This window comes from Chiloscyllium plagiosum, chromosome 15 (assembly GCF_004010195.1).
Source record: "Chiloscyllium plagiosum isolate BGI_BamShark_2017 chromosome 15, ASM401019v2, whole genome shotgun sequence".
In the NCBI taxonomy this organism is placed as follows: domain Eukaryota; kingdom Metazoa; phylum Chordata; class Chondrichthyes; order Orectolobiformes; family Hemiscylliidae; genus Chiloscyllium; species Chiloscyllium plagiosum.
In genome coordinates this window covers 3467544-3483643 of record NC_057724.1, presented here as the reverse complement: position 1 = coordinate 3483643, position 16100 = coordinate 3467544, and the positions used below count along the sequence as shown (strand labels likewise).

General features: G+C 43.4%; 1 protein-coding gene across 3 annotated transcripts in view; it reads right to left on the bottom strand.

The window, feature by feature from the left end:
- Positions 1 to 15974, bottom strand: part of zgc:101583 (uncharacterized protein LOC494104 homolog) — a 27171-nt gene extending 11197 nt beyond the window's left edge. Inside the window, exons 1-4 of one of the 3 annotated variants that reach the window (XM_043704292.1) lie at positions 15691 to 15973; positions 15484 to 15609; positions 13654 to 13801; positions 1460 to 1516 (exon numbers count right to left, since the gene is read on the bottom strand). In XM_043704292.1, the coding sequence (XP_043560227.1) occupies positions 1460 to 1516; positions 13654 to 13792 (196 nt within the window). In that variant the 5' untranslated portion in view covers positions 13793 to 13801; positions 15484 to 15609; positions 15691 to 15973. Of the gene's footprint in view, positions 1 to 1459; positions 1517 to 13653; positions 13802 to 15483; positions 15610 to 15690 lie in introns of all 3 variants that reach the window. The other 2 variants (XM_043704293.1, XM_043704291.1) reach the window with 2 other exon arrangements.
- Between the last annotated feature and the right edge of the window lie 126 nt (positions 15975 to 16100).

Below are 16100 nucleotides of genomic sequence, written 5' to 3'. Positions count from 1 at the left end.
TAGTGAGTGCAGAGTGTCTTAAGTCTGTGAGGGGGTGTATGTGTGGGAGTCTGTGTGTCTATAAGGGTGTGTGTGGGTGTCTGTGTGTAGGAATATCTGTGTGTGTGTGTGTGTGTGTAGTGCAATGGTGATCACCTGTACTACACACACACACTCTCACATGCACACGGACACAGATACACACAGACGCGCACAGTCAAAGTGACTCTCAGCATCCTTGCATTTGCACCTAGACACATTCAACTGTAGATCTTTCATGGTACAGGATTTCCTGTTGATTTCCACTCTCCCACAAGCCAGTCAAATGTTTCAGACTTAATTCCAAATCTTCATAAATTCATCCATGCGTGAGTTTCTCCCCGCATTCCTATATGGTGAACCATACAGAGTTTTTGCTTCTAGCTCCTGCCAGTTTCCCAGGCTTTTGCAGGCTGCCTCTGCATAGCAGTTCTCAGAGATTTTGTTAAAAACCCTTATTCTCTCAAAGCCATCTCCCACAGCAATGTGAATCACATTTCTTCCTTTTCTTTTAACTTGTTACCCTGTCCTCCCTCCCTCCCTACTTACTACCCTTTTAATTCTGGCAGGAAGGACACCACTGTTCTGCCATTGTCACATTCTGATCACTTAATCTGAACTATCAATGTCTTTTCTTCACCTGAACCCTACACCCACTACTCCCAGCCCCATCCCTCACAAACTACAGCATAACTACCGTCCTCTCCACGCTTCACTTCAGCTCTGATGATGAGTCACCTCGACTCGAAATGTTAGCTTGCTCTCTCTCCATGGATGCTGTCTGACCCACTATGATCTCCAGCATTTGTTGTTTTCAGTGAATCACATGGACTTTGTATTCAGGGAGAAATACTTGTTAGTTACTCTTGAGACCCCAAAATCCCTTGAAACATGGAAATAAATGGACAATTTTAAGCATAACTGTTGACAACCTGACATTTTCAAAACCTTTTGGAATAGGTGCTGCTGCAAAAGTCTCCCAAGTGAGAACACCATATATTTTTTTCAGTAAAATGAACATGGCTGCCTTTTAGTCTTTAACAGTCACATCTTCTAGGCCTTGAACTTCCTTTTTCACCAAGTTAACATGATTTTATAAACCTTGTAATAGAAGGACAGGGCCAACGGGAAGACAGTAAGGGAGGTGGGTGGGACCAGGAAGACCCTGAGGGAGGAAGGTAAGCAGGGGGACTTGGAAGGGGAGGGGGGGGGGGGGGAAAGAGGAAGAAGCTGAGATTGCAAAGATGAGTTGGAATAAATAATACAGAGCAATGGGTTGCAATCTGCTGTTCCTTGTACATATAGATTTTGTTTAAGGTGAACCATATCCAGCATCCTTAACCCTGAGTTGTGACCCTCCTCAACACTGCCCCAGCTAGTGCAAAATTGTCAACAAATGTGGGTTAAAGAAATCTTGCCTGGGACCATGTGCAAAACTCACTTGTGAGAAGCCCGGCCCACCACAACCATTCCTTGAGGTATGCATGGCCACCCTGACCTGTGGGAAGAGGACAGAAGAATTAAACAAACTACACTAAGTGGCACAGCCGGAGAGCTTGCATCATTACAATCCCCACCCATTCACAATCTACCATGGTCCTACATTATACATATGCTCCATACGTATCCCATACACATCCATATCCCTTGCCATGAGAGCAAGTAATGGATCTACTGCTAAGCAGGAGATTGGTGGTGTCTAATGTGCCACCCTCTTTGAATGTGGAACCACCACTAGGTTCAGTTTCAGTTTGTCTGTCAAGTGGATTAGAATATTAGATAGCAGCGCCAACATGCCAGGTAGCATTCAAGCTCCTGAGCCCATCTGCTCCAGGGTGGCTGCATCCTCCTTTCTCTTTCCATTCATTTTCTTTCTTTTTCTTAATCTTCTTCTAGTTGGCGGTGGAGATGGTGTTATTGCGGAGGAGGTTGGACATCCCAAGGTTTCCAGTTTTAAAAAGAAAGATACGAGTTAATCAGCTGGTTAAAAATTGACCCTCTGTATTCTTCTAACAACACCCTGCCTGTATAGAGTTACAATGCAGAACCATCGACTTACACTGGTAACCCCAATAACTCTTCACCTTGCTGTGGTGATATCTTTCAAGAGAGGAGGAAATGTCAGGACACGTCAGTGTGAAGACTGCTCCCCTCATTAGTTTAATGGAAACCAGTGACAAAGATAAGGCACAGATTCAATCCTATTCCCAGGCAAGCACCCCTGTCTGTTACTGTTTCAGGTGCAACACCTCAAAACCAAATTCTAGGGGAGGAGGCTCCTGTTGATTACTTGCAACATCCCTCAGTTGATCATACTAAGTTTAATTTAAAAGGAAAACCTTTCCTTTTAGATATCTTTCTCCCAGACCCAAATGAACTTTATGCTTTATAAAGGAGTAAATTTAAGCAAATGTTTCTGAATTAAAACGTGAGTATTAATTACAAAACATGAAAAAGACACGGGAAAACAATACACAAATAAGAAATACGTCTAGTGAGATGGAGGTTACAAAGAAAATATGACCAGTATCTGAATTGTTTGTAAAAAGTGGACATTTGAACATTGAAGCTGTTCTTATGGATGTTACTGGAAGTGTTAACTTTAGTAACGGAACAGTCGATTTCTAGATTCTTAACTTTGTAAATGATTGAAATATCATTGTCCTCTAACCCTTTCTGCAGTTGGCAGCACTAAGAGTGAAGTCTTTTCCTTTATCTTTGACCTACAGTGCAGAGGTGTTTTAACGGCTGATGAAAGTGTTGTGATTCTCACAGCACACTGATCAGCATACTAGTGTGTTAGACCACAAACAAACACACCAGGATTTAACTCATAACTCTGTTTATTCTTGAAAATATGTAACATCAATTTTATTTCTCATCCAGAATGCTGACAATTTTAGTACCATGTTCACAGACTGACCGACTTTCACAAGATTGCTGTGGGAGGTGAGGGAGAGGTAGGAAGAAAAATTGAACGGACTCTGACATGAATTTTCAAACTGTTTGGTGTGAGGTGCCAGAGGGTTGCAACATAATTAATGTGGCATCTAATATCATTGGGAGAGAAACTTTTAGAAAAACTTCTGAAGGACAGAACTTTTCTCCACTTGGAGTGACAAGATGTATTAAGGATAGTAAACATGGCTTTGTTCGGGGGAAAATCATCTTTCACAAACTTCATTGAATTTTTTGAGGATGTGACTAGGTGTGAGATGAGGACTGTGCAGGGATGTAGTCCAAACAGACTTCAGTAAGACTTTTGGCAAGATCTCGATTGCATGTAGGTAGGTATCTGGGCGGCATTTTGGCTCAGTGGTTAGCACTGCTGCCTCACAGCACCAGGGTCCCAGGTTCAATTCCAGCCTCAGGCTGTGTGGAGTTTGCACATTCTCCCCGTGTCTGCGTGGGTTTCCTCCGGTTTCCCCCCACAGTCTAAAGATGTGCAGGTCAGGTGAATTTGCTATGCTAAATTGCCCGTAGTGTTAGGTGCACTAGTCAGAGGGAAATGTGTCTGGGTGGGTTACTCTTCGGAGGGTCGGTGTGGACTTGTTGGGCTGAAGGGCCTGTTTCCACACTGTAGGGAATCTAATCCAGGCAATATGACAAACAATTCTAAATGGACATATGGGCAAGAGTGTGCCGACTGGAAGGCCATGTCTCATGACATACTGGAGGCTTCACTTGGGTCTCTAGTAGACACAGAAACCAGTAGAGTGTTTGAGAAATATTTAGATGAAAATTGAAGCACCATACAAACAAGGTTAAAGACAAAGTGCGAGGAAATAGGATGTAAATAGATAAGTGATTTATGATTGACATGGACATGATGGACTGAAGGGCCTCTTTCCATGGTAAGAGTCATAGAAATGTACAGCACAGAAACAGACCCTTCAGTCCAACTTGTTCATGCTGACCCAATATCCTAAATTAATCTAGTCCCATTTGCCAGCACTTGGCCCATACCCCTCTAAACCCTTCCTATGTATATATCTAACCACATGCCTTTTCAATGTTGTAATTGCATTGGTCTCCACAAATTCCCCTGGCAGCTCATTCCATACATGCACTACCCTCTGTGTGAAAAAGTTGACCCTTAGGTCCCTTTTATATCTTTGCCCTCTCACCCTAAATCTATACCCTTGAGTTCTGCACTCCCCCAACCCAGAGAAAAGACCTTGTCTGTTTACCATATCCATTGCCCTCATAATTTTATAACCTCCATAAAGGTCACCGCTCAACCTCCAAAGCTCCTGGGAAAACAGCCCCAGCCTATTCAGCCTTTCCCTATTAGTTCAAACCCTCCAACACTAGGAACATCCTTGTAAATCTTTTCTGAACCCTTTCAAGTTTTGCAACATCCTTCCTATAGGAGGGAGACCAGAATTGCATACAATATTCCAAAAGTGGCCTAACCAATGTCCTCTACAGCCGCAAGATGACCTCCCACCTCCTATACCAATAAAGCCAAGCATACCAAATAAGTTCTTCACTATCTTGTCTACATACGACTCCACTTTCGGGGAACTATGAACCTGCAATGCAAGGACTCTTTGTTCAGCAACACTCCCCAGGACCTTACCATTAAGTGTATAAGTCCTGCCCTGATTTGCCTTTCCAAAATGCAGCACCTCACATTTATCTAAATTAAATCTGCCACTCCTCGGCCCATTGGCCCACCTGATCAAGATCCCGTTGTACTCTGATGTAATCATCTTAGCTGTCCACTACTTCATGATGTAACACTCTATAACTCTACAGTTACAAGTTCAGTTCGCAGTGCATTTTCTGCCACTGAAGTGTCATTAACAGCTCAAGAGATATGACTTTCCAGAGTCTCTCTCTGTCCCCAGACAGTCACTGAATTTGCATCTGAGATCAACCTTTCCCTTTACATTTCTTTTAGTTTTGAAAAACGAGCACATTGTAATTAAAGTTAGGTAGGTCCACAGGCAATCGGGGATTATGGTCCATGGTCATGAAAATGCCCTATAGTCAGTCACATCAATTTGGTGCATGGACTACAGATAATTTATTTTAAAATATAAACCAGAAACTGGGGGGCTTTGATTGTAACTTTTTTAAAATATAATTGGAAGGAAAGTGAAACTGTATGGTGGCGTTTTCCTGCTGGAACTGGAATTGATTATCTTGAAAAAGAAAAAAAGACTCCTCTGCAACAAGCTGTGTATTAGTTTAAATGCAGTTTATCACAGGCCTGAGCTCAGACCTTCAAAAATATGGAGGCAAGCAGGATCTTCCTCTCTTTTTGATTGAAAACAAGATTTATACATTATTCCAAATGTAAAAGTCTTTAATTCAAGCCATCACGTAGGTTCAACTGACCAGTTACGGAACTAAGATTCATCAGTCAATACATGACCCCTCCCCTCCCCTCCCCTCCCCCGAAAATGAACTGTGAGAAGTCACTTAATTCCACACTGTTTGGCTGAGACTTTGATCAATAGACTTTGTTGCCTGTATTTTTCCAACAAGATATTCTTAAATAAAACGGTTTGCTTCATCTGTCTATCTAACCTATGCGCACGGCTAATTGTTTACATTTAAAGGGGATATAGTTTAAGATTGCATTAATAATTAATCATTTTATTGCCACATATCAGACGATAAGTTTGATATAATAAGTTTCTGATATTCTTGAAGACTGACGAAACCTTGTGCGAGTTTCTTTTATCCTTGCGTGGTCACTGTCAAAGATACTAAACATGCTAGAGATTAAACTGGTCATATTTCTTACTTGTGCCAAAGCATGGCTTTGTGGCATATGATTTCCAGCTCATTATTCCCAGTCAGGATTGTGATGTCACGGTATGGAACATTATGACTGAGGTTGGGAACATTATAATGTCATTGGGATAGAAGCAAGCCTCATCAGTAGTACTGCAGAACATTATGGGAAGCTAGGGAAGAGATTTGGAGGCCGAGTTAACTGTATCACTGACGGCCATGGGTGAGGTTCTGGGAGATTGGAGGGTGCTTAATGTTGTGCCACTTTTTAAGACAGACTGGAAGGAAAAGCCAGGGAACTAGAGACCAGTGAATCTGACGTCAGTGGTGGGTGGGTTGGAGGAGGGGTTTCTGAGACACAGCGTTTATATGCATTTGGAAAGGCAAGGACTGATTACGAATAGTCATCAGGACTTTGAGCATGAGAAATCGTGTCTCACAATTTTGAAAACATTACCAAGACAACAGATGAAGGCAGAATGGTAAACATTCGAAATGGCCTTCGACAAGGGTCCTCCACGGTAGACTGGTTAGTAAGGTTAAAAAGTGTAAGTATGTAAGTTAGCTCACTGAGCTTGAATGTTTGTTTTCAGATGTTTCATCACCACACTAGGTAACATCATCAGTGACAGTCTCTGGGGAAGCGTTGGCGGATTGTCCCACCTCTCTATTTATAGGTCTTGGTTTCTTTAGGTGGGTGATGTCATTTCCAATTCTTTTTACCAAGGCAAGGTAGATATGATCTAAATTAATGTGTTCCTTGATGGAGATCTGGTTAGAATGCCATGCCTCTACGAATTCTCATGAATGTCTTTGTTTTGCCTGTCCTAGGATGTCTTTTGGTAGCAAGTTGGTATTCATGTATCCTGGTGGCACGTTTCCTGGTAGTTTGTCCAATGTAGTGGTTTTTTAAAAAGAGTTCTTGCATGGTATCTTGTAAATGACATTGGTTTCGCTGGTAGCATCTAATGGATTCTTTATGTTCATTAGTAGCTGTTTAAGTTTGTTGGTAGGTTTGTGGGCTACCATGATGCCAAGAGGTCTGAGTAGTCTGGAAGACATTTCTGAGATGTTTTTGAAGTAAGATAATGTGGCTATAGATTTTGTTTGCATAGTGTCTGCTTATTTGGGTTTGTTTCTGAGGAATCGGCAGATTGTGTTTATTGGGTACCCGTTTTTCTTGAAAACATTGTATAGGTATTTTTCCTCTGCATTTTGTAGTTCTTGGGTGCTGCAGTGTGATGTAGCTCGTTGAAGTAATGTCTTGATGCAGCTCTGTTTGTGGGTGTTGGGTTGATTGCTTCTGAAGTTAAGTATTTGGTCCGTGTTTGTTGTTTTTCTGTAGACACTGGTTTGAAGCTCTCCGTTAACTGTACGTTCAACCGTCACATCTAGGAATGGGAGTCTGTTGTCGTTCTCCTCCTGTTTTGTGAATTCTATGCCTGTCAGGATATTGATGATGGTGTTGTATATTTCCTCTATTCTGTTCCGTTTTGTGATGACAAAAGGTGTCATCTACGTACCAGACCTAACGTTTGAGTTGGATAGATGGGAGGGAAGCTTGTTCAAGTCTTTGCATTACTGCTCAACTATGCGTCCTGATATTGGTGATCCCATAGATGGTCCGTTGATTTATTTGTAGGTCTTTTTTATTAAATGTGAAGGAGGTGGTAAGACACAGGTCCACTCGTTTGAGGATGTTATCTTTGCTGATGAAGTTGGTGCTGTCTGGTGTTTGTGGTCCTCAATTTCCTTGTAGTGATGCCAGTGTTTCTCTGGCTACATCAATGTTAATTGATGTGAAAAAGGCTGTAAAGTCAATGGAGATCGTTATTTTGTCCTCTTCTATCTTGGTGTGTTTGTGGTTTTCAAGAATTCTTGGGTGGAGTGAATGGAGTGACGTGAATCTTCAATTAGGTGTTTTAGTTTTTGGTTAGTCTGTATGTTTGTGTACCAGGTAGGGAGGCTATAGGTCTGAGGGGGACACCAGGTTTGTGTGTTTTTGGTAATTCATGGAGGTGTGGTGTGTTGGATCCATCTGGTTTCATGTTTTGGAAGACTGTGCTGTTTAATTCTCCTGATTTTATAAAGTGCTGTGAGAAAGGATAAGATTTTGTTTAGTCGTTGTGGGGTTGGGTCGATCGCCATTAGCCGTTAAGTGTCAGTATCTGCAAGCAGAGCATTTGCCTTTTCAAGATAGTCGTATTGATATAAAATAACGGTCATGCGTCCCTTGTCTGCAGATAGGATAATAATGTTTTTGTCTTTTTTTTAAGTCTTTCTAAGGCTTTATTTTCTTGAGCATTAAGTATGTTTCCTTCCTTTTTTTGGCTTAAAGTAGATGCAGTAGATGGAGAGGAACTTGTTAAGTGTGTACAAGAAAATTTTCTGATTCAATATGTGGAGGTAGCTACTAGAGAAGTTGCAAAACTTGACCTACTCTTGGAAAATAAGGCAGGGCAGGTGACTGAGGTGTCAGTGGGGGAGCACTTTGTGGCCAGCAACCATAATTCTATTAGTTTTAAAATAGTGATGGAATAGGATAGACCAGATCTAAAAGTTGAAGTTCTAAATTGGAGAAAGGCTAATTTCGACGGTGTTAGGCAAAGATTTTCAAAAGCTGATTAGGGACAGAAGTGTGCAGGTAACAAGACTGCTGTAAAATGGGAAGCCTTCAGAAATAAGATAACGAGAGTCCAGAGACAGGGTGAAAGGAAAGGCTGGTAGGTATAGGGAATGCTGGCTGACTAGAGAAATTGAGGGTTTGGTTAAGACAAAGGAGGAAGCATATGTCAGGTATAGACAGGATAGATCAAATGAATCCTTAGAAGAGTATAGAGGCAGTAGCAGTATATATAAGAGGGCAATCAGGAGGGCAAAAAAAGGACATGAGATAGCTTTGGCAAATAGAGTTAAGGAAAATCCAAAAGGCTTTTATAAATACATTAAGGACGAAAGGGTAACTAAGGAGGAGAGTAGGGCCCCTCAAAGATCAGGGAGGCAGCCTTTGTGTGAAGCCGCAGGAGATGGGGGAAGATACTAAACGAGTATTTTGCATCAGTGTTTACTATGGAAAAGGACAAGAAAGGTGTAGAATGTTTGGAAATAGATGGTGACATCTTGAAAAATGTTCATATTACAGAGGTGGTGGTGCTGGATGTCTTGAAACACGAAAAAGTGGATAAATCCCCAGGCCCTGATCAGATGTGCCCTAGAATTCTGTGGGAAGTGATTACTGGGCCCTTGCTGAAATATTTGTATCATTGATAGTCACGGGTAAGATGCCGGAAGACTGGAGGTTGGCAAACGTGATGCTACTGTTTAAGATGAGCGGTAAGGACAAGAACATAGAACAATACAGCACAGAACAGGCCCTTCGGCCCACGATGTTGTGCCGAACATTTGTCCTAGCTTAAGCACCCATCCATGTACCTATCCAATTGCCGCTTAAAGGTCACCAATGATTCTGATTCTGCCACTCCCACAGGCAGCGCATTCCATGCCCTCACGACTCGCTGAGTAAAGAACCTACCCCTAACATCTGTCCTATACCTACACAACCTTAATTTAAAGCTATTATCCTCTGTGAGAAGAAATGCACCGTCACCTATTGATATGAACAAGAGTTGAACATAGGGGCTCAGGGAAGAGTGAATGGCCACGATATAAAGGCAATATTTGACTGAGGGTGTCATCGGGACAACCTATATATTTGAGCTGAATGGGAATTAGGTGTAACCTCCCGACTCGTTGGGGTCTTTCAGAGTACAAAGAAAGATGCTTGAGATCAATGGTCGACAGTCTTCTCAGTCCCCGGACATTTCTTCAGGAGATCCTTAGGTTAGTTCCTTAGCACAAACACCTTCAGCTGTTTCATCAATGTCTTTCGCCATCACAAGATCAGAAGTTGGGAGGGTTACTGAAGATCACACAATGTTCAGAACAATGTGCCCCTCACCCCCTCAGCTCCTGAACCAATCTGTGTCCATGTGCAGCAAAACCTGGACAAAATTCAGTCATGTGCTGTTAAAGTGCCTGTGACATTCATACAACAGCACGGACAGATACTGTACATTTCCACAGTTAAAAGAGAAGCTCATTCAGCATCTCAAGCTTGTTACGCACTGATATTTGGAAGCTATTCAGCCCATCGAAATTACTGATCAAGAAGAGGGACAACACATTCAATTCTCCTGCCTGTTCCAAGGAAGAGGTTGGGTCTGGTCAGCACATCGAGCTGTTAAATAGGAGCAGGCAGAGCCCAATCAGGCGCTTGAACCTATGCTTGGTCACCTCCTCAAAGAATTCAATAAGACTTGTAAGGCAAGACCTACCCCTCACAAATCCATGCTGGCTGTCCCTAATCAAGCAGTGTCTTTCCAGATACTAATAAATCCTATCCCTCAGTACCCTTTCCATTACTTTGCCTACCACCGAAGTAAGACTAACTGGACTGTAATTCCCGGGGTTATCCCTATTCCCTTAGCCCTATAGCCTATAGCCAGGGAACTATAGACCAGTGAGCCTGACATCGGTAGTGGGCAAGTTGTTGGAGGGAATCCTGAGGGATAGGATGTACATGTATTTGGAAAGACAAGGACTGATTAGGGATTGTCAACATGGCTTTGTGCATGGGAAATCTCACAAACTTGATTGAGTTTCTTGAAAAAGTAACAAAGAAAATTGATGAGGGTAGAGTGGTAGATGTGATCTACACTAACTTCAGTAAGGCATTCGATAAGGTTCCCCATGGGGGACTGGTTAGCAAGATTAGATCTCATGTATTACAGGGAGAACTAGCCATTTGGATACAGAACTGGCTCAAAGGCATAAGACAGAGGATGGTAGTGGAGGGATGTTTTTCAGACTGGAGGCGTGTGACCAGTGGGTCCACAAGGATCGGTGCTGGGTCCACTACGTTTTGTCATTTATATAAAGATTTGGATGTGAGCATCTGGGGTATAGTTAGTAAGTTTGCAGGTGACACCAAAATTGGAGGTGTAGTGGACAGCGAAGAGGGTTACCTCAGATTACAGCGGAATCTTGATCAGATGGGCTGAGAGTGGCAGATGAAGTTTTATTTAGATAAATGTGAGGTGCTGCATTTTGGGAAAGCAAATCTTAGCAGGACTTATACACTAAGGTCCTACGGCGTGTGGCTTAACAAAGAGACCTTGGAGTGCAGGTTCATAGCACTTTGAAAGTGGAGTCACTGGTAGATAAGGTAATGAAGAAGGTGTTTAGTATGCTTTCCTTTATCGGTCAGAGTATTGAGAACAGGAGTTGGGAGGTCATGTTGCGGCTGTACAGGACATTGGTTGGGCCACTTTTAGAATATTGCGTGTAATTCTGTTCTCCTTCCTATTGGAAGGTTGTTGTGACACTTGGAAGGGCTCAGAAAAGATTTACAAGGATGTTGCCAGGGTTGGAGGATTTGAGCCGTCGGGAGAGGTTGAATAGGCTGGGGCTGTTTTTCCTGGAGCATTGGAGACTGAGGGGTGACCTTATAGAAGTTTATACACTCATGACAGGCATGGATAGGATAAATAGACAAAGCTACATCACATTGCAGCACCCAAGAACTACAGAAAGCAGAAGAAAAATATCTATACAATGTTTTCAAGAAAAATGGGTACCCAATTTAAACAATCCACCGATTCCTCAAAAACAAACCCAAACAAGCTGACACAACACAACCAAAATCTATGGCCACATTACCTTACATCAAAGACATATCAGAAATGACTTCCAAACTACTCAGACCCCTTAGCATCATGGTAGCCCATAAACCTACCAACACACAATCAGCGACTAATGAACCTAAAGGATTCATTAGACACTACCAGCAAAACTAACATCATTTACGAGATATCATGCATGAACTGTAAAAAAAACACTATATCGGACAAACTAGCAGGAAACTTGCCACCAGGATACATGAACACTAACTAGCCACCAAAAGACACGACCCACTATCACTAGTTTCTATACATACAGACAAAGGAGGACACCACTTTGACAGGGACAACACACACATCCGAGGGCAGGCGAAACAAAGACACGTACAAGAATTCTTAGAGACATGAAGTTCTAACCAGAACTCCATCAATAAACACATTGATTTAGATCCTATCTACCTTTCCCTGAAAAAAAAAAGAACCAGAAATGATATCACCCATATTAAGAAAACCAAGACCTATAAATTGAGAGACAGGACATACCACCAGCGCTTCACCGGAGACTCTCATTGATGATGTTACTTAGTATGGTGACAAATGTTTGAAAACAACCCTTCAAGTTCAGCGAGCTAACTTACTTACTTATCATCAACCTGAGCTATAACTCTTCCCAAAAACCGTTAAGAAGTGTGGCCTTGCTCCATTCCTGATGAAAGACGTATGCCCAATCCTGCTCCTGCAGGTCAGGCAGCATCTAAGGAACAGGATTGGGCATAGGTCCTTCATCAGGAATGGGGCAGGGCCAAGAGGGCAGACAAATAAATAGGAGGGGGGGGGGGGAAAATGGGGCTGGGGGCTAGGTAGCTGGGAAGGCGATACGTAAACGGAGGTGCGGGGGGGTGATGGTAATAGGGCAGAGTGGAGGATGAAACGGGTAGGTTGGAAGGAAGATGGACAGGTAGGACAGTTCAAGATGATGGTGCTGAGCTGGAGAGTTGGATGTGGGATAAGATGTGGGGAGTGGAGATGTGGAAACTGGTGAAATCCAAATTAGTCCCGTGTGCTTGGAGAGTCCCAAGGGGGAAGATGAGGCATTCTTCCTCCAGGAGTCGGCTGGCTTGGATTTGATAGTGGATTTGACAGTGGATTTGACAGTGGAGGAGGCTTGCACGTCCTTGGCCGGTCATGAGGCGGTGGGGTTGTTTGGTGCAGGTGTCCAAGAGGTGTTCTCAGAAACATTCCACAAGTTGGCATCCTGCCTCCCCAATGTAGAGGGGACCACATCGAGAGCAATGGACACAGTAGGTGAGGTGTTTGGATGTGCAGGAAAATCTCTGCCAGATGTGGAAGGATTCTTTGGGGCCTTGGATGGAGGTGAAGGGGGTAGGTTTTACAACTCTTGTGGTGGTAAGGAAAGTTGCCGAGAGTGGAGGATGGGTTGATGGGGGGTGTCGACCTAACAAGGAAGTCGTGGAGGGAATAGTCTCTGTGGAATCCTGTTAGGGGTTGGGAGGGAAATATATCTCTTGTGGTGGAGTCTGACTGTAGGTGGCGGAAATGGCAGTGGATGATGCGTTGTATCTGGAAATTGGTGGAATGCAAAGTAAGGACTGGTGGGTGCGGGGTGTACTATTCCTGTTATAGTTGAAGGGATGGGATTCAAGGGCGGAAGTTTGGGATGTGGAGGGGGTGTACTGGAGAGCATTGTTGTTTTAAGTAGCAGACAGTCCAAACTCCTTTAGCAGAGGGGTGTGGAGTAAGCAACTCGAGGGAGGGGTGGGCAGAAGTTAGCACAATCGAGAAAAGGGCAGAGAGGGTCAGCACCTTCAAAGGGGGAGAGCACAATCATTACCTTTAGAAGATGAGTAGAGAGAGCACCTTCAGTGAAATGGGACAGTGTCAGTATGAATGCAGCAAGTGAGTTGATAAAGTAGTACGAGTGCAACATTAAGCCTTTTACAGTGTTGCTCTGTGTGAGGACTCAGTCATAGCATGTCCTTGTGTCACCAAAGTACCTGTTCTCCAGAGCACAAAGGGACTGATGAATGAGGGATGGGTCAGTGCCAGACTATGATGACAGCAGAACGCAGTACAAGTGAAACTGAAAAGTACTTGTAAATTTCTACTTCAAAAGCATGTCTAAGAGCCAGCTCCACCAGTGATTTGCTGGTGTCTGTCTGACTGTCAGGGTTCTCTGCTACCCTCTCACCTGCTCTGATCACCCCCTTGCTGGCCAGGCGTAGCAGCCCCTTCTTCTTCAGGATGAAACTGTTTCCGATGAAAATGCTGGAACTGATGGCAAGAGCAAGCCCGATGTAAAAATGATAACCCTCAGTGGCACTGTCCATGGTGGAGAGCTGCAGAACAGAAGGAAAGGGCATTCATTTACTGCTTTCAGCATAAAAAAGGGAGATCTGGTCTGAGCAAGCAGTGATTAGATTAGATTACATTACAGTGTGGAAACAGGCCCTTCGGCCCAACAAGTCCACACCGACCCGCTGAAGCGCAACCCATCCATACCCCTACATTTACCCCTTACCTAACACTACGGGCAATTTAGCATGGCCAATTCACCTGACCTGCACATCTTTGGACTGTGGGAGGAAACCGGAGCACCCGGAGGAAACCCACGCAGATACGGGGAGAATGTGCAAACTCCACACAGTCAGTCGCCTGAGGCGGGAAATGAACCCGGGTCTCTGGCGCTGTGAGGCAGCAGTGCTAGCCACTGTGCCACCCACGGTGATATAGAGATAAAGTCACTGGACTGGTCATGCTGCTGAGTATATGGGTTAGAACCCCACCATGGCAGATGTGAAAATTGAATTCATTAAAAATCTAGAATAAGAAGCTAGTATAAGAGTAATCGCTTAATGGCTGCCAAATGTCATAAAATCCATCTGGTTCAGGAATGTCCTTTAGGTAAGGAAATCTGCCGCCTTTGTCTGGATACCAAACCCAGAGCAAAGTGGGTGCCTTGTTACTATCCTCTGGGCAATGAAGGATGGGCAATAAATGCTGACTTGGCTAGCAAAGCCGTCAACCCATAAACAATTAAAATAAAATTAAAAATCTCTATTATAGGGATACTACAGGGGCCAGGCATCTTGCTTCACCTTGCCGAAGGGCCTGTTTCCACTCTGTAATCTAATCTAATCTAATCTAATCTAAAACCCATAAACAATTAAAATAAAATTAAAAATCTCTATTATAGGGATACTACAGGGGCCAGGCATCTTGCTTCACCTTGAAACTCAAGCTTATTGTCTATAAAGTTATTACTTGCTCAGAGGAGTGGCATGAATGTGTGTGGGGAAGTGAGCAATTCTGATTAAGGAGGCAATTCCACAACAAGGAACCAATGGATGTTTTCACAAGGGGTTTATCAGATGCTGTGGGGCTGGGAAACTAAGGTGCACTGGGGACCCGAAGACAAGCAGCATAACGAGTAGTTCAGAAATAGGAAGGATTGGATATGGAAAATTCATAGTAAGATGGCTTAATACAGCCATGTGTATCCATGTTCAGTGATAGGTGATGTGGGTGAGTTGCAGGCACAAGTCACCACTGGTGGCAATGCTGGAAACTGGCTCAAAGAAACGGCGGATTAGGAATTTAATTTTCCTTGTTACTATGAAATCATAAAGCTGCCGAAAGAAAAAAGAGTGAACGGCAGTACTAATCATTAGAAACTATGATAGTACTGGAGATGGACCTCATAGTTGAAGGTTCAGATAAAAACTATGCATGATTAAAATGAAAAGCAAAAGAGGAACTGCTTTACACAAAATAGTAGGAAGGAGAGAGAAGGAAATCTGTGGCATGAATAACAACCATAGGATGTCTTTATAGCTGATTAAATATTTCTAAGCATAAAAACAAAATACTATGGATATTAAAAATCTGAAATAAACCAGTTTTCAACTCTATAACAACATTCTTTAGATGAAACTGAAAAAAAAAATGTTAACATGCAAAAATAAATCAAATGAAACAGAACCCCTAAAGGAGGAATTACAAAGTAAACAGTAAACCTCACCAGAATTGTTGATGGTCAATTTGCCAGGCTCTGCACGATACCCAAGAATAGGGGGTTCTTGCAGTACAGTGGTTGTGTTCCTAATCTGAGCCAGGAGGCCTGACTTCAAGTTCCACTTGCTGAAAACTGAGAGATAATATCTCTGAACAGGTTGATTAGAAAACATCCATAAGTTGAATGTGTGCAATGTTTTCTCACATCACATACCAGTGGTGCATAGGAAGCCATTCGTCCCGGCCGTGGATAAATTACACAAGCAGTAACTTGGGGATTCTGTCCAACGACTAGCATCTGTTGGGAGGAAGGGTCAGCGCCTGACCAGCTGAGGGCTTGAAGGAAAAGTGACAGGCAGCACCCTCTAAGCCTTCACAGGCTCGAAAGAAACTGTGCTGCCGCTGTTCCTCTGCTGACATGACGCCTGCAGGCTCATTGTCAACCCCTTCCTCAAATACCCCTCACCTCACAAATCCCCCTCTCCCTTCAATAGGCCCTTCCCTGCTCTCTCCTCCTTCCTCATTAACTCCTCCCTCTCCCAGCCTCTCACCATTCCCCGTTCTCCCTCTCTCTGCCTCTCCCACCCCGCGCCGCCTGACCTTCCGCTTCTGGTCCGTCCCTCG